The sequence below is a fragment of the Chionomys nivalis genome, chromosome 17, assembly GCF_950005125.1.
Source record: "Chionomys nivalis chromosome 17, mChiNiv1.1, whole genome shotgun sequence".
NCBI lineage: Eukaryota > Metazoa > Chordata > Mammalia > Rodentia > Cricetidae > Chionomys > Chionomys nivalis.
This window is the reverse complement of record NC_080102.1, coordinates 5,413,913-5,437,816: the sequence shown is the minus strand read 5'-3', so window position 1 is coordinate 5,437,816 and position 23,904 is coordinate 5,413,913. Positions and strand designations below refer to the sequence as shown.

General features: G+C 41.4%; 1 protein-coding gene across 43 annotated transcripts in view; it reads right to left on the bottom strand.

Moving 5' to 3' along the window:
* The window catches only part of Rims2 (regulating synaptic membrane exocytosis 2), a 377,964-nt gene that overhangs the window by 59,863 nt on the left and 294,197 nt on the right, over positions 1-23,904 (bottom strand). For 28 of the 43 annotated variants that reach the window (XM_057791762.1, XM_057791764.1, XM_057791769.1 and 25 more), the window contains one exon: positions 2,063-2,304. The exons of 14 other annotated variants lie outside the window; for them this stretch is intronic. In XM_057791762.1, coding sequence (XP_057647745.1) covers positions 2,063-2,304 — 242 coding nt within the window. Of the gene's footprint in view, positions 1-2,062; positions 2,305-16,220; positions 16,232-23,904 lie in introns of those variants that run through there. One more of the 43 variants, XM_057791803.1, reaches the window with a different exon arrangement.

The window sequence follows — 23,904 nt, the reverse complement described above, 5'->3', positions numbered from 1 at the left end:
ATCCCAACGCCCTTCATCTCAAAAAGAGTTTCATGCGGACTTATCTATCAGCCCATCTCCGGACAGTCAGGCCAGTACTTTCTGTTCAAATTACACATTTTAATCATTCTACCGCACATCCACCATTAGACTTTGTTCACTGTGGTTTCTGCCGGAACCTAGCTCCTGGTCACCGTAATCACGGAGACAATACTGCCGATCAGGGGCCGTCTTCTCCAGGACTCACTCCTGGAGCTCTAGATGGGGTGGTAAGCATTCTCTGCAGGCCCAGTGCATCTTCTGTGTGTCTCTACTTCTACCACTGGCAGGCTGTGGAAGCCACACGTGGAATGTTTGTCTCGGATTATGTGTTAAGCATCCTGAGATAAGTGAGCTTTGCTTGCCTTTGTGCTGGAAACACCTGATACACAGTAAGTGTTCAATGTTTGCCAAAAATTTCACCAAGTGTAACTAATTATGTAGGTTAATGCTAGATACTATCAGAGTTTTAGTCTTATTCCTCATTTTAAAATAAAAAGTAAATGTATTTTTTACTGATACATAAGAATAAGAAGTTCATATGCTAATTAAATGTGATGTTTCAAAAAGTGTATGCATTGCATAATGTTTCTTCTGAGTCAAATGCCCATAGCATCTTCTCTTCATTCCTTAGTGTTTTTTCTTAAGGCTCTTTGGAATGCCCAAAACATGTTGCCATGGTTTCCCTGAGGCATAACAACAACTGGACTGTCTGTGTGTCCTAACGCGGCGCAGCCTCCAAGACTCTGCCTTTCTGTATCTCCTTCCCTGCACTATCTGTTGTGAGTTTCTAATTCTTCTTAAAACACGGACAGTTTTAGAGCAATTTCAGGTTTACAGATGTTTGCAAGTTTTAAAATTGGAATTGCAATAAAAGTTTTACTTGCTAGAAAGCACAAAAACACCTCTCAGTCAAAACCCCAACATTTGTTATGGCAACACATTTAGTCATGTATAAGTATTAGCTGTTTTTTAAATCATTTAAAGGTAACCTATGAATCTGCAAATTAAAATTACATTTCTATACAAAAATGAGAAATAGCATTTTAAAAAACCAAACAAAAATTATAATAACAAAACCTACATCAATATCGTAAGCAGTAACCAGAATTTAAAAAGTATTATCAAATAACTATTTCAATATGATGCTATTACACACGGCCCAATTTTCATAATCAAAGTATGGCTTGTAAAACCAAGATTAGCCGGGTCCAAGAATTAATACAACCTTAAATTACTTTGTGTTGTAGATATACACTCCAATTTCTGAAAAACAAAACAAAACCCTGGCATCCAAACAGAAGTTAAAGTTAATCCAGTTGCCTATAATTAATTTTACTATAAAAGAACAACCGTATTACATGTCTTTGTTTAAATAGAAGATATGCTATTATTTCAAGATACCAGGGTTTAATTAGCAACATCCATTTGAAAAAGGGGGTATGTTTTGACTCAGAAATTTCTTAATTGCTAACAGTGGCTTTTCTGAGTAGGAGTGCTGTATATAATTTATTTTTGCAGATGTAATTAGAAAGCCTTGAATATCTTCACTGTCAGCAGAAAAACCCTTCCATCCCAGCAGCTGAAGAACTGGTGCTTGAAGCTTTAACAAGGAATTGAAGCCTTGGCGAGGAAATTGATAGGACTGTTAATGGCGCTTACAAACAGGAAAAGAAAGTTAGGCTGTCTGCAATAAACACACAACACGAGGCCTCATCTCCATTGCAAACTGCTGGGAACGGAACAAGTTCCAAGGTGAGGGACCTAAGGGAGAGCAAACGTCCCGCTGATCAAAGAGGCCTCGCAAAGTGCCAGCACCTGGCAGCAGCTGCCAAAGCTTCGCCCCTGAGGAGCAAAGACACACACTTTCAAATCCGCCACCATTCACTTTGAAACAGGTTGTTTGATCGCTGCAAAAAAACATTGTGGTTACTTTTCAAAAAGATGAACTAGCTTAAGACTCCCCTTTTGCTCTGGGCGATGTCATCACCCACAATTACTGTGAATAATGACACGAAGTCAAGAGTAACATAAAAATTCCTACCGGTTTGGCTGAGTTGAGACGCACTGCGGCTTTTCCGGGAGAGACCAACAATAGCTACCATTTTGGCCCCAATGCTAGAGCGTCGCTTCTTGCCACTGGTCCCCAAGGTGCCCACGGCGGTGTCCGACTGGCTGCCGTCATTCTTCTCCAGTGAGCACATGTCTCCACTGATGCTGCTGCTCTTGGTCATGCTCTTCCCTGACACGCCCATCTGTCTGCTTTGCATTTTGGATGTAAAGACACTGTCAGCCGGGGCATCATTACCAACGAAGACGAGAGTGGAAAAGGAAAAGACAGAAGAGGCGTTTTAGATGAAACATCCGGAACACAACGATCTAACTGTATCATCTCTGGAATGGATTTCTAGGATTTACAAGTTTTCCAGTAGCACAGTCTATGTACTATCCAGACAACTCTAACACATACGGCAACAATGCACCAAGTCAGACTCTCAGTTTGGTTTCCACTCTTGAGGCGCTGGGTCCGGTCTCGGAGGAAAACAAACATGGAAACTCAGGGGCTTTCAGAGCGGGCTGTGGCAAAGGCCATGTGCGCTTTGAGAGTGAGTAGCTTATTTAATAGTGGTCAGATATTCTAAGAGGGCTAGATAGTCTCATTAGTTTTATGTTTTAAAAAAGCTGTTTCACTTTACTTAATTTTGTAATTATTGGTATAATCCAAATTTTCAAAAATAAAGACTTCCCTCATAGTTTTAGACAATGTCAGAAAGCAATTAACGAATCACTAGAGCATGGAAGCGGACTATGGACTCACTGCAAAACCAGTACCTCAATGGGAGTAAACTGAGGACAAGACTCGGGATTTTCCCAGATATTGAGGAGTTGTAGGAAGTGGGGTGGGGATGAGCATCAGCAAACAGGTTCCCCAGCTTCTCCCCATAAATCTGGGACCATGTGGAGGAAGCAGCCCATTTTCCAGGGACTGGGAAATTTATTTAGATGTCATCGTTTTGAGCTGGAATTAGAGAGTCACAGTTTGTGCTTGACTTTGGTCCTGATAGTGGGACTGTTCAGCACACGAGTAAGAAACGAAAGGAATGAAAAGTCAAGAAACAAAAATATCTGCACATTTTCTCCACAAATGCAAATGAAAAAGGCCAGTGTGAAAATGTAAACTACATTAAACTATTTTATTCTTCATATTAAATTTAATGAGAAACAAGGCAGAGAGGAAAGTCAGTGTTTGCACAAACTAACAGTTTTCACATTTGTGGGATTGTTATACTTTAGTAAAAAGGAGAGAATCGAGTCAACGTGGAAGGCCGTCATCTGTTGAGTCCCAGTTCTGCTACCTCTCTGACACATTTTGATGAACAATTAGGGCTACTCTGAGCCCTAGGATTATCAACTACAAAACACGAATATTCAGAAGCTGGTCAATGGAAGTTACAACATTAGGGAATATGGAGGGGTTAAAGCCTTCAAGATGTACTAGATGTATTCAGCATCATTGATGAGAATGACATTTATAGCAGGACTGAAGAATGCCAAGAAATTACAGTGTCTAAATGGTTTGATTACAGTCAACTGTTGAGAGAGTATACAGCGCGGACCCAGGCAGGACACCAGGGTTTGAGCTTTGGCGACAACCATGTAACCTTGAAGGAACCTTTTCAATTTTCTGCAACTTAGTTTCTTTATTTAAAGAGTGAGAGACCACAAGGAAGGCCCTGGGTGGAGTGTTAGGTTCAGGGCAAGAGCAACAAGGATTCCGTTTTCCTCCTCACAGCTGTCACCATAACTGCCATCATTCAGGAAGGTTCCATATACAGAGCACTGTGAAGCAGAGGAGCGGAATAGCTGCATCTATGAAACACCTTTCTTTCCAGAAGCTCTTACGCCATGGATTTGAGGTTTTGAGATTTTACACACACACACACACACACACACACACACACACACACACATTTAGCATATGATGTTTTCCTCCCCCCACCCCCACCCCAAGACAGGGTTGCTCTGTGTAACAGCCATGGTTGTCCTAGAACTCGCTTTGTAGGCCAGGCTGTCCTTGAACTCACAAAGACCCACCTGCTTCTGCCTCCTGAGTGCTGGGATTAAAGGCCTGTGCCACCACGCCCAGCAATATCTGAGTTTTGGAGCATGCTCCTATTAGAAAAGAATAACCTCAGAAGGCCAGAGTTCTGTTGAGAGAAAGGCTCTAAAATAAAAACTTATTTTTTAATAGCCGTATTAACAGCACTACGCATAGTGCCATAGGTCCGTGCAGTGGGCATGCACACCTTACTGTACAGAAGGCAAGTCACACACACAATCCTTCCTATTGCTTCTCACGATCTCTCATCTCTGTTTGCACAGCGGGATGGTACAAAGGCCATAACCAAAATCAAGAAAAATGGTAATGAACTGTGGAAGCAGTCTGTAGATGACCAGATAAATAATGTGAGGTCACCGTGGTTACAGAGACATACTTCCACTTTAGCGCGACTGTGAGCATCCGCAGGGCTGCATTTATGAGCAGCTGCAGCCACTGATGTACCTGGAGGAGGAGGTTGGGGAGGCTCCCTGTCCTTCCCTCACTAGATATCAACGGAAACTAAAGCCATCAAACAGATGCTTTGCTTGGGAACAGTGACTCTGAGCTCCCAGTGACCACACAGGTGGCCTTCTAGAACTGTCACTGTGTGATAAATTTCAACGCTGGTGGGCGCCAGCACCGCTCACTTCTGTTTGTTTCCTATTAGTTTGTTTGGTGTGTGGTGTTTTTAGCTTTGTTTCTTTGCTTTTGAGCAAAGTCTTGCTCTATAGCCCTGGCTTGACCTGGCACTCAGTATTTACACCAAGCTGGCCTTGAACCTGTGGGCACTCCTCCCGCCTCTGCCTCCCAAGTGCTGGGACCACAGGTGTGCATGCTCTGCCTAGAAATTCTACTTTCAGGATTTAAGCTAGGGTAACTCAATGAGTACAGATTTAGGTGTAATTATATTCATTACAAAATTAATAACAAAGTAAAAACAACCTAATGGAAACAAAGTAAAACAAAGGAACGAGTCTATTAATGTTTAGTTTAAAATCGTTCATCAGTAGGGAAGACTACACTTTGAAACTGTGTATGGAAATAATACTAACATGAGATATTCTTGGTGGAGGATGGGAAGCAGATATTTGTGGCTTCCTTTTGCCGGCACACATATTAAATAGGGATTTGCCCGACTAAGAGGACACAGGCAAATTAAAATCCTAGAAGGCAGTATCAATGAGGAATTATCTAGAATAGGTTGTCTGAGGCATGTCTGTGGGCAATCATCTTGACAGCATAGTTTATGTGGAAAGACACTGGCTGAAGCTGGTGGTGCCGGTGTCTGTTTATGGGTCCTGGGAGGCTGAGCACAATACGCAAGCATTCACCTCCCTGCCCTGGATGCAGATGTGGCCCCTCCCCTCTGACTACTTTACTGCCCTGGTGGGTAAGATGGAACTGCGAGCTAAGAGGAAGCCCTTCTCAGCTCAGCTGGCTTTGCCTGGCTGTCTTATCACGGCAACAGGAAATGAAAACAGCTAGACCAGGCCATCTGGGAAGCCTGGATTCAAGGGGTGATCCAATTAGGTACATAAAGAGAACAAAGGGAATAAAAGATAAACAAAACTATTTGTTTTTCAGAAATGATTATTTTAGTAAAAAATATAAATATATGGATAAAAATATAAATATATGGCAAATATTTTAGGAACTACATATGTATATAGATAGAATTTTACTAAAGCAGTGTTTGTTTAAAATATCCATTTTTTTCCTACTCTGATTTCCCAGAACAAACACAAAAAGAATCAGCAACGACAACAATAGAATAAATTAGAAGATGCAGAGGAAAAGAGCAGGCAGCGACCAACAGCACACGTTTCCTACATAAGCAAGAGTATTCAATCTTCCTTCTTCCCATGAATGGAAGACAACAGCTCTCGAGCTGTCTTGCTGGGTTATTAGGTTGCAATATGACTGATTGCAGGGGTCTGGTTCTAGGTAGGGTTCCCCTATTTCTAAATATTGCTTTGTTTGTGTTTTCTAAGGGTTGGCTTTAGGAAATATAGACTTTACATATTTTGCAGTTTTAAAGTTAGGCATATAGAACTGTCAATTAACAAAGTTATAGCTGTTAAGATGAATCATGAAATAAAATTCAAAGCCAAATCTAGTGTTATTAAAGGAAAGTAATATCTCCTTCTCCCAAAGCACTTTATATACTGCTCAGACGTACACCGCATATAAAGATACGAGTACACTGGGTGAAATATAGCAATTGATAAGCTTGAAAGATTACAGCTAAGGGGCTTAGCCTTAAAATTATGATTTGTAAGAAGATAGACGTAGGAAATAAAGCATTGTAAATAAGATGTTTTCACAGTAAATGAGGACTTCCTCATGTGGAAATCTGGAAGTGAGGAGGAACTTACAAAAGACTTGGCAAATGGTGCATCTCTGGCTTTGACGGGTAGAGGTACAGAGGTCTAGCCCACAATACAGCAGGGTGTGGAAAGCACAGCCGGGAAGATATACAATGGAAAACAATGGAGGTAGGATTAGCTAAGCTCTCATGCCTGGTCACCTTGTCTTCCTTCCCACTGTTTCATTCTTGGGTGTCAAGTGTAAAGAGACAATCTGTCAAGATTATATATGACTCAGGTATGTAGATGTCTGTGTGGTTTATACATATGTGAGGGTGTATGTGCCCGTGTTTCCATGTAACCAGTCCAGGGGTCAACATCAGTCAGTGATGGATGTCTTCTTCTATTGCTCTCTCTCTTGTCTTTTGAGGCAGGGTCTCTCACTGAACATGGATGGAGCTCACTAATCAGCTAGACTGGCTTGCTGGGCCGGCTTCTGGGAGCCTCCTGTCTCTGACTACCAGCTTTGAGATTACTGGTGTGCGCTGCTGTTCCCGACTTGTACACGGGTGCTGAGCAGCTAAACTCAGGGCTTGTGCATGAACAGCAAACATCCCACCCACTGAGCCGTCTCCTCAGCCCTGTAACCCACTCTTAATTGCAGTCTCAGAGCAGTCTCGGTAGCTGTTGAGCACACATTGTATTAAAGGGTCATACCTAGAAGTCTACCTTAGAACCTGCATCGATCTTGCAGCTGCTTAAAGTTCCCTTATTTAAAATCCTCAGCGTCTTATACAGTTCTTCTCCTAATGGGTGCAACTTAAAGTTGTTTAATTTACTATTTATTAAGCTTTACTTCACCTTAGCTCAAATGGTCATCTAAGCCAGAACAATAGTAATCATTCACTGAACAGTGATTAAGGGATATTAATTATCACCAATATGATGACATGGCTTACTGGGTGCATCAGAATGCTGGCAGATCACCTCTCGGCCTTTAGCTAAGATCAAGTAAAGATTGCTTGCAGAGCTTAAGCAGGAACCCATACTCTAACGTCAAGACACCTTGCTGAAGTCAAGCACTGGAGAAAATCTCTTTTGAAGCACTGGAAGATACTGAATTTCTCAGAGTAATTCTTTGATTTCAGTTATGACAGAAGTTTAAAGTTTAAGATTTTAATATTTATTGGATGCCCTGGATGTGAATGCATTCTATTAAACTGATACAATGTATTCTAATAGAATTTTCAGTGTGATGAGAGGCTAAGTATGTGTGTATACCACAAAGTTAATGGCCAGAGGTGGAGAAGAATATTTAGCTAAGAAACAAAGTATTTTTGGTCATTAGCAATGAATCTTTAAGGGTTCAAGTCTTGGGTCTCGTGGCAGGAAGCCATCAACGTTCCAGGGTCTCAGAAGGTTCACTATTTACTTGAGATCAATAAGGGACACGTGAAGTCCAGAATTTCTGAGATTCCTTTCTCAATAGCTAGCTAGGATGTAAAACTTCAATACACTAAAACACCTTTAGAAAAACATTTTCTCTGGAGAAAACTATTTCTCCACTCTCAGCATCCTTGTTACACAGGTCTCTGTGTGGGTTTGGGGCTGTGAGCACCCCAGTTGGTTATCCAGCATCAAGTAATCACTTCTGAAAGTGTACATGAGTGGCACTGTACAGACTGCAAGGTGACATTTAGGAACACACACACACATGTAATAATAATGAAGAAGAGGATATAAACTTGAGAGAGACCAAGGGGGTATAGGGGAAGGACTGGAGGGAGAAAAGGCAGGGTAGAAATGATATCTCTATATTATAATCTCAAAAATAAAAGAAAACAACTAGAAGAATTAACTCTTGATTTGAAATTTTAACATGTCAAGAAACCACGATAAAGCCAAGCATCGAGGAAAATCTCTCTGAAGTATATGTAAAAACACTTTCTCGTAGCAATTATTTGATTTTAATTATGACAGAACCTTAAAGTTTGAGATTTAATATTATTGGACTGATTGTCCCTTTAAAACATTTTTACTTTGTAGCTACTTTGAGGCTGGTTTTGTCCTCAGAATGGTTTCACGAAACTTTCATTTATGCTTCCATGGAGCAAGATTATAAACAGATGATTATAGCAGATAATGGTGTGTGATACGGGAACTACAGATGAGAGATAATGATGAACTAGAAATCCTGGGTGAAATTTTAGGGTGATTTAGGGAGAGCTCTCTGAAGAGAAATGAGCTGAATCCCAAATGATGAAGCCACGCCAGGTACAGTAAGGATGATCCAGGCAGAAAGGACATGGACCAAGTCATGCACCATGAGGCAGGCCCAGGGCTGCTGGGAGATGCTTTATAAAGCTACACGGCTGAAAGCACAGGGTAAAGCCTGCATGCACTAGACAAAAACCACAGCTCGAAATGCTTCTTCTTATAAATGAGCAACCCAGGGGTTACCCCAGAGCCGAGACCTGAGACCACGAGAACACAGATTCTATAGGTTGTTGTGCCAGAAGATTTGGGGTCTAGGCCAGTATTTTATCTCTGGAGGCATACACTGTCAAAGGCTTCTGGAGAGATTGTGGATACTGACCTTCAAAACTGATCTTTGTGAAGGTCAAATCATTAATGCAATTAGGAATAATCCTTAGTTAGTTGGACACTTACAATTACTTAAAACTAAGTCTGTTTCTATCTTTTCTGAATTTATACATATTTTATTAAATTATTAGAAGCATATATCCTCACTCTACCATGACTGTAGAGAGTTACTTATGGAAATGATAATGAACTTGTGAGCTCAGGGTTCTGCTCCTACCTTCTTCCTCTATCCTTGCTGCTGGCCCTGAGCTGTAGGATGAGAGGACTCCTTAGTCTCAAACTCCCGGCTCCTGGCAGCCGGCAGCTTTCCTATCTATTTTGCCAGACTCAGATTGTCAGTGTCTTCTGTTATATGGGTTGTGCTTTGCCAGACTCTATCTGTATTATTTCATTAAATGTACAAATGGATAGATAAATAAGGAAGACAAAAGCTGGGCTAGGACAGTGGCTCAGCTGGTTAAGTGCTGGAGGCCCTGAGAACACACATAAGGCTGGACACGGCAGTGTGCGTCTGTCACGCTAGCACCGCGGTGGGCACTGTGGATCTCTGAGCTTGCTGGCCAACCAGCCTAGCCGGATTGAGTAGGAAGTAAGGGGGACAGCAGTAGAGAGAAGCTCTGGATTTTGATCTGTGTTCCCCCCCCATGCATGTGCACACTATGTACATGTAGTCCACAGGAGCATGTACATATATAACACACAACCCCCACTCCCACAGCACTACATTTAAAATGTTCATTTTAAAACAGAAGTGTCACTGTTTTCATTCACTGTTAGCTTCAAAACCAAGTTATATAAGAGCCAGAATTTTAAAATGTTTTCATTATAACATGTATCTTGAAAGCACTGCACATTTTCCGATATCAGCTAATGCTTTATTATCCTCAGAGACATGACCTAATTTGCCTCTTTCTCCCTTGAATTATTGGCCCCCAAACATTCCTTGACTCAGCTAATTTCAGCTACAGTAAGCATCTCGGTGCCAATTAACCGGTCCCTCTGGCTGATGTCGCCCTTGCGGCTACTTGATGTCAGGTCCCAAGGAAGTGAGTGGGGGCTGAACTGGGGTCTGCTCTCCACATTCTTGTACAAGGGGGCTGAAATGGAAGGGGACAGAGAGTGTTTTGTTTACCCCACACCAAGAGAACGTCCTCTAGTCAGCCTATGCGAAGCAAATGCTTATTTTTAATATTCTATGCAGAAGAACGTCTTTGTCTAGTGTGTACGTGGCCTGCTGGCCGTTGTAGCTCTGCAGTGTAAACAAGAAACAGTCACTATGTTGAAAAAGTTGAAGCACTTTAAGCAAATGGAAAAGAAAATTAAAACCTGTTATATAAAGTTTCAGTTCAATTAAGAGTTCAAGCAAAAGTCTAGAAACTAAGACAATGTGTTTACTTTCAATGATTTCAATTTTGAAGAAGAGGAAAACATAAGAGCTAAGTTTCTAAGAGTCTCTATCTTCTGTTTTACAGTGAAATAACTCCAGCACAGGAAGACTTGTTTAAAAGATGTGCTCGTTTCTTTCATGTGTATGACTGTTTTGGTTACATGTATGGCTGTGCACCACATGTGGACCTGGTGCCTGAGGAAGCCAGAAGAGGGGGCTGAATGCCCTAGAACCATGTGGGCTCAACACTGAACCCAGGTCCTCTGCAGGAGCAGCAAATGCTTGGGACGGCTGAGCCATCTCGAAACCACATTTCTGAGTATCATGCAATGCTGATGTTTTCTCTCCACTCCCTTTAAGACATACATTACCAGTCAACTGAAAAATCTGCTCCCAGTTTAAGTCAAATCTTTACCAGCATTTAGTTCTGGAGAAAACACAGATCATTTACTTTTCAAAATGCTCTTTTATTTTTGTACTAGAACTGATCCTTATTATTCCTTGAGTCTCAGGCAAATTAAACTGACTAAAGCCAATTATTTCTCTATATAAATGTCATGGGCAGAGACAGGTTTCTCTCCATCTTATGTTTCTTTGAGCATCTTTTCCTGGCTTTACCACAAGTATATATAGCATTTAAAGTAACATAAACCTCTGTCAAAGTATTAAAAGATATATATCATATTTGTTTTTTGTTCCAAGACAGGGTTTCTCTGTGACTTTGGAGCCTGTCCCGGAACTAGCTCTTGTAGACCAGGCTGGCCTTGAATTCACCTGCCTCTGCCTCCCGAGTGCTAGGATTTAAAGACTTGTGATTTTTTTCCTATAACTTTAAGTACAAACTTACATTTCCACCATTCTTATTATAAAAGATGGTTAAAATTTTGACAAAGAAAATGTGTATTTTTTGAAATAGGAATGCTAAATAAAAATCACATTTAAAAATTTCCCAATTATTTATTTATATGAATATTTTGTCCGAATGTATGCATGTGTGTGCCTGCTGCCTGCAGAGGTCAGAAGAAGGCATCAGGTCCCATGCAAGTGGAGTTATGGATGGTTGTGAGTTGCCACAGGGTGCTGGGAACCAAACTCAGGTCTGTTGCAGGATCAGCAAGTATCCTTACCTGCTGAGCAACCTCTTCATTTCCATAAGGAAATGGTACAGACTGCAGGGCAGAGGGCAGTGGTGCAGACTGCAGGGCAGAGGGCATTAATGCAGATAGCAGGAAAGGGGAAGATACTTAGGTCCTGTTCTGGCTCCCAATAAAATAGATTACCATTGTCCTCTAAAAGTGATGCTGGGAAGATAGCTCAGTTCTGCTAGCACAAGGACCTGAGTTTGACTTCCAGCATCCATGCAAAAAGCCAGGCATGGCTGAGCATGTCTGTTACCTCGGCACTGCAGGACAGAGACAGGCAGGTTCAAAACAACTTGTGGGCAAGCAAGCCTGGTCACAAGAGGGAAACTTCAGTGAGAGACTCATGGCAATGGTGCAGACTGCAGGGCAGAGGGCAGTGGTGCAGACTGCAGGGCAGAGAGCAGTGATGCAGACTGCAGGGTAGAGGGCAATGGTGCACACTGCAGGGCAATGGTGCACATTGCAGGGCAGAGGGCAGTGGTGCAGACTGCAGGGCAATGGTGCAGACTGCAGGGCAGAGGGCAGTGGTGCAGACTGCAGGGCAGAGGGCAATGGTGCAGACTGCAGGGCAGTGGTGCAGACTGCAGGGCAATGGTGCAGACTGCATGTACAATTACATACATATGTTCAGACTCATATAAAAGCACTACCTTACACACCACACACAAAAATAATAAATACAAAATGAAAGTAACACTGAAAGCTAACCTTAACATGAAAATATTCTTTGGATATAAATTTTACCATAAAATTACAAACTGTTGTATTTGAACAATAAAAAATTTTACACTACAAGTGTAAAATAAGTTAGTGTCATATTTGAAAAACAATATGTATTATAATTTACCTTAAAAACTCTATTACAAATAAAATAAAACATCTCCATTCCATAATCACTGAAAATTTTCAGAGAATAAGAACATGTTCTAAAGATACATACTTTGGCTGAATTCTGTTCATTATTTCTGAGTTCATATCTATTCAAATCTCTCTTTCAAACTGACACAGAGAAAGCTGCTCGACTTTCTGAAGCCCAACAGGAAACCAAAACAAGGCCTCTCTAAAACTCATCCTACATTTTTTTCAAGAACTATTATTTCCTTCTCACAGCGACTCACTTATCCTTGCCCAGTGCCTTCTGTGGACGTCGCCTCACATCTGCCTGACGACAGCTCAACAAGAAGTGGTCTGTCGCCCTCAACAGTTCATTACCCGAGTCAGACAAAGAGATGTGTAGGCACCACGTGTAATTCCTATTGCCCCTCAGGTGCCTGGGATCAGAGGCTCTATGTCAGAGCTGCCAGACCAGTGAGCTCTCCAGAACCGCAGCAGATGCCTAGACTGTGCTCTTAGAGACAGCATCGCCTCTGCCCTTCTGTGTGCTTAGAAGAAAGGAGGCCTCAAGGTTAGAAAAAGATGCGCAAAAAGCAGCAGCGACAAAAACCCAAACAAGAAGGCCTGGTGGACGGCACATTCAACACCAAAGCACACAGCTCCGAGCGTGAACTCAGACTATTCATCTGCTCCACTTCTGTGGCTATTGCAGTTATTTCTAAACGATGTGTGTACAAGGGCTTGTGTGTGATAGGATTCTATAGCATGTCAGGAACCAGCATAGTTCAAACTTTGCAGAAAGAAAAGAAGCCAGAGTGGATCTGAGGACAAACTCCGAAGGAACTGCCCTGCTACCACACGGCATCCAGCTAAGTCTCTCCCAGACTCTGTAGATGATGAAATAATCTTGAGGGCAGGTAGACAACACTTGTCCACTGTTACAGTTGTACTTTCCTTTCTTCCTTGGACCATGCTAATAGCTTTAGCTTGAACCACTTCATACACAAAATTTCCACCATTGTTTATTTATTGACCACTAGAGAAAATATTATTCATTTACAAACATGCCAATAAATACCTGGTTTAGCATATTTGCTTAGCTAATATTTGTGCATCTAGATAATGTGTCAGTCATAATTTCCTGGTATAAGTTTGTTTCCTTATCAACCACCGTGATAAAATAAGATCGACAGCATGTTGGATGTCCAACACTGTCCCCTCTTTTTATATCCTTTCCATTTACATGTGTAGAGGTCAAAAGACAACTTGCAAGTCTGTTGTCTTCTTCTATCAGGGATCGAACCTGGGTCCCCATGCCTGGCAGCAGGTGCATTTACCTGTGGAGCCAACCTGCCAGCTCTTGCCCTTCTTCCCCGATCCCAAGTCAATCCACCTTACAAAGACTGTGCATTGCTGCTCTGGAGTGAGCTCTCACTGGGCAGAACACTAGTCCCTCAGGGTTACAAAATCCAACGGGACTGGAACTGACCTATGGGAGTTGGGTGAGCCACTTTTTAGTCTAGTTCACAGTGTTGAGAGTTTTCTAATCTAATTCTAAGGTGGAATGATGGAAAGAAGGATATGACAAGAGAATGCAGGAAGAAAGACGGGACATTGTTAGACTTTTCTGAAGCTAAACATATTTCCTCTACTAAGAATTTCTAACATAAATGTGAAGTATTAGGTATTTTTACCTGTGACCCCATTAAGCAAATAGACAAATGAACAAATAAAATATACTAATGAAGAATGTCAAGGAGCAAAGCTTCCACCCTAAGCATGTCCTTATATCCTGGAGTAAACTACACGAAGCAAGAAGTGAGCTTCTATTGTTCAAGAGTTTAGGTTTCAAAATCTGCCCTCATTTTTATTTTATAGACGGTCCTCCCTCAAACATTGCATTACTTTTTCAAACGCTCCTTTTACATGGAAGGAATAACAATTTAAGTGGGGGTGAAATTGCTTTAGCTAAATGTTACTTAATATGGTGGTTTGAAAGAAAATGGCCCCCAAAGGGAGTGGCACTATTAGGAGGTGTGGCCTTGCAGGAGTAGGTGTAATCTTATTGGAGGAAGTGTGTCACTGTGGGGTGGGCTTTGAGCTTTCTCTCTCTAAAGCTTCCCTTGGTGTGATAGTCAGTTGTCGTGCTATTGCCTGCAATATGTCGGCCACTCGGCTATTTCTCCAGCGCCACGCCTGCCTGCACACTGCCATGCTCCCTGCCATGATGCACTGGACCTCTGGACTGTAAGCCAGCCACCACAATTAGATGTCTCCTTTCTAAGAGACTTGCCATAGTCATGGTGTCTCCTCACAGCAATAGGAATCCTGACTAAGAGATACTTAAGATTAGGCAGAACTATCACCTGACATGAGGTAGGCAATGAGTTAACCCTCAAATAGAGGTCATCACTGCGATCTGGACATGCATGGCAGGAGGTCCAGCAAAGGACACCTGGGATTCATACATCTCACAAGGAATTCAATCATCTAGTAGAAGCTACCTGACTTATTTATGACACACACTTTGGCCTGGCTATTGTTCATGTATAACTAAGTTATTGAAGGTGTCACTGAGATTCAGTTGCCACACTGAGTGAAAAGGGGCAGCGATAACAGAAACTTACACAGAAGCTGGCTGTTGGGTCTCTCTTTTCTCCCAGCTCACTTAACTAGCAAGCTTCACTTTCCAATGTCTCCGAAATCTCTTTCCTCTGCTTTTTCTCCCATCATTAGTTCCCTTGTATTCATTTAAACAGAGCCATCTTTGGTGGCACACCCAGTCATTTCAATCACTCTTTTTTTTGTAAATGCCCTCCACTCATTAAAATCACTCTTCTTATGGCCTCCAAATGGCTAACTCCTTGATAAATCCTACCATGTAGCTCCTCCATGCATAGGTTTCAATATTTAGGCAGTTTAAAAAACTTTAGTAGGTTGGCGCAGCCACATCTGATGGATATAGCTAGCTGGGCAGTGGTGGTGCACACCTTCAATCCCAGCACTTGAGAGGCAGAGACAGGTGGATCTCTGTGAGTTCGAGACCAACCTTGTCTACAGAGCTAGTTCCAAGACAGGCTCCAAAGCTACAGAGAAACCCTGTCTCAAAAAACCAAAACCAAACAAACAAACAAAACAACAACAACAACAACAAAAAGTCATAAGTCGGCACAGCTGCTTGGCAAAGATCCAGCAAAGCTAAGCCATGCGATCGCTGCCGTGCCCCCTTTGGCTTTCATTACCACCTGCTGCATGCTTGGGGACTTTTAATATTTGTACACTTTGGGGATACTGGATCAATGGACATTTTCTTATGAATCATTTATGCCCTTTCTCAGGAATTCAGCTTCTAAGCTTCCCCAAAACAGTTCTGAGCATCCTACCCTCCCACTTTCGGGGAGATAGTCTTATTTACATGAAGGTTTTTCTTATGTCTCAGAGACTATGATGCACATAAAGAAGCCAGAGTCTCTTTATGAGGCTGAGTAATTCTTACATCTGTCCCTATACTTACTTAGGAACAAGATACTTAAAACAAAGTGAACTTAAAAAGGTCAACAAGATTCAATGAGCGAGAGGAGCTTCTTCCCACCATACACCCAGGCGGTTACAGGGCAAACACAGAGACAAAACTGGATTAGCTGGAGTTACCTCTGCCCTACACAGAGACTCACCCTGACGAGCAAAGAAGGATGTGGAAAGATCTCTCTTTCTTAAAAAAGTTAGCTCTTGCAGAGCCACTGTGGTCTTGTATGAGCAAGGAACAAAAGAATATCAGAATTAGACATGTAAATAAGTTCTAAAAAGATACAAAATGTAAACATTACCTTATGCCAGAATTTGAATACTAACTGCAGCAGCTATGGCCTGCGGACATTTCTTGGGCGCCCTGACCATTAAAATTAATAACACACTGCTTGGGCCGTGGCAATCTGCCCAGGTTGGCTTGGAGGTTTTGTTTTGGTCTAGTGTCCTTGAAGTCACAAAGCTGCCAGCCTGAGAACAGGCTGTTATTATATGCCTCTAGATTCTTAAGGACTGGGTTGTGGGGTGGACGAGTAACAATGATTATAAAAGATAACTTTATCAGTGATGACTAAACTTGATGGAAAATGATTGTCAAAGATAACTCCGTTCTCTCATGGTTCATCAATGATGGTTAAATGTATGACCCCAGATGTTCAAGAGAAAAAGTTATACTTACATTCACAAACAAAAATGATAAGAACTATGATTTGGAACAACGTGAATCTGTCCACACTTACTGAATTCTGTATAAATAGAGAAGCACTCGAATTAGCTAGGCTGCAAGACTCTCTTGACCATCATGCCTGGCCTATCCTTCCCTTGCCGACCCCCTACCTCCTCTCTGGGATCTGTCAGCTGCTGGGGCTGGTCCCTGGCAGTAGAACACACTGATCCTAGCATAATCCACTATCATCTACTTTAAAATCCAATTCACACCCACTCTGTGCACCCGTCACAGCCTACAGAGCATCATTCAGTTCACACCCACTCTGTGCATCCGTCACAGCCTACAGAGCTTCATTCAGTTCACACCCACTCTGTGCATCCGTCACAGCTTACACAGCTTCATTCAGTTCACACTCACTCTGTGCACCCATCACACCTTACACAGCTTCATTCAGTTCACACCCACTCTGTGCACCCGTCACACCTTACACAGCTTCATTCAATTCGGTCCCACACCTGCTTTGCTCTTGGCAAATAACTTTTTCTTAAATTTTCTAAAAAAAAGGAAGGTATTGGAAAAAAATTCTTTACTTCAATAACATAATTATTTGTGTAAATAGTGAAAAGATACAGACACACACACACACACACACACATATGTTTAAGTTAGTGGTGTGGACAGCTGTTATATGAATTCCAGAACTGTCTATTCGCTTCCCTACTTGTAAGAACTCAGGTGTTACAAACTACGTGCTACTAAGTCTTAGTCTTTCTCTCGAATGTTCTTTCTTCAACACTCCCTAATTCAGAAGAATGTAATTATTCAGCTAGATTCTGATTGTAAAATTCCCAGAGGAAACGCAAATTTATCCCTTACCTTCGCTGCGACCTAAAACACCACTGTTTTACAGATTACATCTGAAATACACTTCATAGCCTTCTACTTCTCATCCTGACTTTTCCCATCCAAACCCACGCCACTCTTGTCAGCTCTACCATGATGGCCATGTTCTACCTCTAATTTGTTTTCCACAAGGCAGCCAAAGTGGGTTGTCAAAGGCATAAACTAGGTTATTTTATTCTACTGTTAAAATTGTTTAATCTCAAGAACTTAGACAGCAATGAGGACACTAAGAGACTTACATAGATCTAATCTACATGGGAAGTAGAAAAAGACAAGATCTCCTGATTAAATTGGGAGCATGGGGACCTTGGAGAAGGGTTGAATGGGGGAGGGAAGAGGCAGGGAGGGGAGCAGAGAAAAATGTAGAGCTTAAGTTTAATCTCTTTCCACTGTGGAGAAAGGCCATCATAATTCCCCAATCTTCCTTAATTGCTCTAAACCCAATAGCTTCTGCACCCCATCCCCTTTCTCTATCTATCAACAACTACAGTGAGAAGCTCTGTTTTTTTTTTTTTCAAGTCCCAGGAAGAATTCAAGGTTGCATCCTCCTCTTTAAGACCCTAACGATGGTGTATATCTTATATATCTAGTCCCTGCCTTTTTTGTTTTTTTAAACTTTAATCTCTTTAGCTATGGTGATCTTAAATTTCAACTTGAGACTTTCAAGTATACTACACCCAGGCTTGAATACTCCTCATGTGAACACAGAATGACGACAGAGAAAACCATTCCAAACCAGATGAGAAAAGGGAGGGTAGGAAGGGGCATGAGGGGCTTGCTGGTTGGAAACAGCGAAGCTGGAGCTGAACCAAACAGTGAGCAGTCATGCTTTTAATCCTCAGGGTCAGGAGGAAGACGGATCCTCATCTTAGACCAAGGCTTGCCAGATGTTGCCTGCATCTGAAATACCTGGAGAACATGTTAAATCACAGGTTACTCAGACTTATTTCCAGAATGTCTGGTTAACTAGGTCTGCAGTGGTATCTAAAACAATTCACTTTTAATGAAAAAAGTTCTATGTGTATGTGTGTGTGTGCCAGTCGCATGTGTGAGTGTGGGTGTATGTCAGTCACATGTATGTGTGGGTGTGTGCCAGTCGCATGTGTGTGGGTGTGTGTGTGCCAGTTGCATGTGTGTGTGCCAGTTGCATGTGTGTGTGCCAGTCATGTATGTGTGGGTGTGTGCCCGTTGCATGTGTGTGTGCCAGTCACATGTGTATGTGCCAGTCGCATGTGTGTGTGCCAGCCACAAGTGTATGTGGGTGTGTGCCAGTCACATGTGTGTGCCAGCGCCACACACGTGCGTGGCTTTCAGTTCCAACAAGTCCAGGAGATGAGCAGCTGCCATCAGTAGTCCCATCTGAGGGTCACCAGGCTCACAGGGACTCCCAGAGCACAGCCGCATCCTTGTGAGAGGCGCCATCTTCACTACCTGGTTAGTAAGCAGGGTTAGGTCACTTTTTGTTTTCATCTTTTAGACTGCTTATGGTTATTCTAATAAAGGTTGTTAAACCTAGGATAATAAAGAACATGGCATTCATCTAAAAATAACATACCACACTCACTTATCTTAGTCCTAATAATAATGACATTGAAAACAGAAATGAAAATAATTCAAAATTATTTAAATGTATTTGTGATTAAAACAGTGCATTGCCCATGAATGTACAAAATTATTAGCCAGAGTTAAATACTTGGCTCTCTACTTTCCTTCTCCAGCCTACCCATTTATTCTACTTCTATAGCCATTGTAAAATTAAAAACATTGCCAACTACTTGTAATTATTTGCTTTTTGACATAAGTCTTACAATGTGTATATTATTCAACATAAATATTCTTTTTGGTTTAAAGTCTAATTTAGGAAAGATTTGTGTTAAAGGCTGGGGGTGCAAGTGAGTGGTAAGGACCTTGTCAAGACCCTGGTCTTGTCTCCAGGATGGAAAATAGAAAACAATGATTTCAACACATCCTCCAAGAAGCCATGTGCTCAGCCCCTGCCTCAGTCTGTCACCTACACTGTAAAATGTTTGTCTTTCTTGTCTTTCTCTTTATGTAAACAACACTGCCTTCTCAAGCAGGGTAAAGAATGTCTTTTGAGGTTTTAGTTTAATATACCCCATGCCTTCTGCAGCTTCCACCTAACCTCCTCTGATGAAAGAAAGTCCTGATGATCTTATTTCACCTGCACTTTTGTCTGTTAAATGACTAGTTGACTGTTCCACATTTGCCTTAAATTTATTAATGTGTGCATTCATAGGCACTTGGTCTTATTCCTGATAAACACTATCTAACTGCCCATGTTGAAACTAAAAAAATCTACATATCTATTCTCTTTACCCATATGTTGTATGAACTGGTTTTAATAATTAGGATATAAAGAAATGCAAGTAAGTAGTTAGCCATTACAATCAAACTTGTAGTCATATTAGGTATGTTTTCACGGTCAAACAAAGATATGTTTTAGATAGACAGGCCATCTTCAAACACTTCAGAGATCTACAGAATATGGCATTTAAGACGTTTCAATAACTTTCTTTCTTTCCTTCTTCTATAATGAGGCATGTCTGCTCCTGGCAGTGCCAATCTATTTCAGAGAAGATGATGGGCATTGAAGAACCTCCACATGGTCCACACTATCTTTGTCACAAAAGTAAGCCACTGAGAAGAAAATGTCCTTGCCTTGACTGCTGACAGTATGCTGTCCTAACTGGACAAGAAGGACACAAAAGGAAGGACTGCTGAACTTTGCCAAGATGAAATAGAACAGCCCTTCAGAATGTCCTGCCTCACAGAAAGGTCTGTCAGATATGCTAGGCCTGTAGGCTGAAGATGGATGCCCTGATGTTGCAGAGGAATTTTGGGTGACTGTCCAGGCAGCCAGCAGGTTCTGTCATTTCTCACTTTTTTTTGAAATTCGCTTGCTTGCACTTCCTGCTTACTCAGGTAAAATTATTTCCTTCTCAGGTCTCTGAGGGAGTTGAATACTTTAGTTATAGTTTTCCTTGTTACCAGATTCATAAAAGAAATTCACTAAAGAGGTGTAAAGTGTATGAGGTTGAGAGACATTAAAAAATAGTTTTGGTAATGCACGTTAGAATAGAAAGTGAATTAGGTACAAACTTTTGAACTCATCAAGACAGGATAGATATGGAATATTTCCTCTGAATTTATCAAATGTTTATGGACTAGACATTATTAACGTAATTCTTGACTGTATATGTTGTTATAGTTATTGTACCTATTGTATACATTTTTCTTATATTAGTTATAACCTTTCTAAATTTTAGACAAAAAGGGGAAATATGGTGATATCTTGTTTGTACTCTACAAACAAAGCTTTCCTGAAGATCAGAGGGCAGAGCTAACCACCAATTAACCATAAAGATCTGGAGGTCTGGATAGACAGACAGAAAGTTTTATGGCTGGGTGGAGAGAGGAATCTAAGGTGGTAGAAGACAGAAAGTCGGCCCCTTTCCTGTGGAGGTTAGCAAGGTAAGAGTTAGCTGTGGCTTGCTCCTCTCCCTTCCCAATCTTTCAGCATTCGCCCCAATACCCGGCTCTGGGGCTTTACTATTATGGCCAATCAGAACTCGTGCGACGCCCATGCTCTTCCCATTCAGCAGAACTCGTGCGACGCCCATGCTCTTCCCATTCAGCCGAGTTGTTGCGATTGGTTTAATTTCTTTATGACTCTGGCTTTAGCCTTTGCTCCATACAGTCATTATAGAAATACTGGTAATAACATGAAAACACAAGTAGCTAAACATCCACTAATGTAGCATGAATAATAAAATCACAGAGACATATACTGGGTTCAACCTGAAGATCAGAAAAGCAAAGCAGCCAGCCACTAGAGAGCTCTTCCCGCTGAGAAATCTCACACTGAACAAGCGATCTTGCCGCCATGAATCCTCAGAATGAGACTGAGCTGAGACCTTTCTCCTCCCATTTTATAATCCTCTCTAGTGCTGGGATTAAAGACGTGCACCACCCCGCCCGGCCTCTATAGCTAACTAGTGTGGCTACTGGGATCAAAGGTGTGTGCCACCACTGCCTGGTCTGTGAGGCTGACCAATGTGGCTGTTTTACTCTCTGATCTTCAGGCAAGCTTTATTTATTAAAATACACATGAAATATCACTACCCACTAACACTCCATGATGGATTCCGGGAACATATTTTATCTACTGTCTCTCTAAATCACACAGTGTCAGTAAGTACAATTACAATATTAGCCCTACTGTACAGAGTGGAAATTGAGTTTCTGTGCATTTGTTATAGTGGCCTTTACAGATAGAAATCCTCCCACAAGTTTCTGGAGTGGATTCTTCATCTCTAGAATCAGACAGAAAGTCTGTTACATGGCCTACAAAAAAAGCAGTGCTCTGACTCACACCTAACACATTGACTTAAGTTGTTTTATTCTTTCCTCCCTTCAACTAGATCTTCTGGATATACATGACTGTATTCTGATATAGCCTCAGAAGGAACTCCACATTACATGTAAAATTAGAGTGGTTAATAAGATTCTGCCAGCTACAAGTAACTGTTTATACAGCCTGGGGCAAAACCGACCCAATGCGGCAACTCCAGAGACTCACTTGGGATTAGAGTCCTGTCTTCTGCTTTTATCAAGTCATCAAACTATGAAAGAGACGTGTGATTGCGGGAACCGGTGCTGTTGTAGCATAGCCCAGTGAAGCACCGCTGCATGGGTTTCTCTCTCACTAACTAGCTAACTACGGAGGCGGTGAACGACCAAAACGGCGGTGTATATGTATTTCTGTGCTTTAGCACAGCCCAGTGTGAGTCACAAAGAAATTACTGAACTCGTACTTATTCCTAGTGATTTAATTTGGGGCGTATTTGTGGTATATGCTTATGTGCACATATGTTGTTAGTCTAAATATTTGGTAACACATTTTCCTGCCCTTTACACAAGCCACCAAATAACGGAGTCTTTTCTTGATGACCAAGATAATAATTAGAAATCTTGTCTGTTTCTCTGGATCTCAGAACATTTGGATCTTTAGACTGATGAGCACAAGCTACAAGAGAGGTCCTGATGAAAACTGACGTGAAATATTGTGCTTACTCTTAGATCGATCTTACATCTCTTGCTGGCATCACAGCATAGGGTTTCTGTCTTGAAAAGTATTAAGGAAATAACTGAAAGGCCAAAATAGCTGGGTGTAAATGTATTTCTTGTCAAAGGGAGAGATGGGGCAGGAGGAGAATTATCTAAATACAAAAAAATAATTAAAAGAAATATAAACCAGATTCTTACTTATGTCATAAATGTGCTTTTTGTTTTCAGATTCCTATAAAAATCTTGATCTCACCACTACATCAAGACAATAGCTTCTGACATTGTCAAACATTTGAATGTTTATCCCTTGTTAAACATTCTTCTCCTGCCTTTTTGAACAATTTATAAACTCATTTGAAGATAGAAGAAGTCTTTGATTACTGGATAACAAATAGAGCCCCTAATAAAAACCAATTTTTAAAACAATCATGGGAAGGCAGGAAACTCATGAGACTAAGCAAGATTAGCACGAGTCAAGGCTAGCCTAGCTCACAGCCCAGGCCACAGAGTAAGACCTTACTTCACATGAACAAACAAAATAATCCTATGAGCAATAACGTGCTGAGAGACCCCGTTGGTGGGGACCAGCCCTGGAACAGCATCATGGTGCATAATCAGTAGCCCCTAGAGCTCTGTAAATGTGGGTTTGAGCAAAAGCCGCATATCAGTTTGTGACCTTTCCTAATACTGTTTCTTCAATATGAAAATAGGGAAATTGTCTGCACAAGAGAAAGTGAAAGGAAAATTTAAAAACAAGCGAGATGCTCTGCATACTGTTCAGCCAGAGGCAAGCACCAGCCCTTGTGCAAGGATGCACACTTCTGGAGGGTTGCTGTTCGATGGCTTTTGACTCAGGTTCCTTACGTTTGCCTTTAAGTGTGAATAACAGCAATAACAATAACCATTTTGCTGAACATTATTGTAAGCTGTTTATAATAATTTAAGAATTTTTAATAATCTATAATATGAATAATTTTATACCACTTAAATATAGGACAGAGAATCATAAAATTTAATGTAAGGCTGACAAGAGGCTGAGCATGATGAAGCACTTCCTGCAATACCTCAGTTCAACGTGGTAGAGAGAGAACCAACTTCTGCAGGTAGTCCTCTGACCTCCACAGCTAATACACACACACACACACACAATACACACACACGTATATACATACACACACACTAATTAACAAGTAAATAAACAAATGTAAACATTTAAAAACTCCCAAACTACAGGCTTGTGTTACAATCAGGAATCAAAAAGAAAAATAAAAAAAGCAGCATGGTCCAGAGTTTGCACACTTGTCTTGAGGTTTACCTTTCATAAA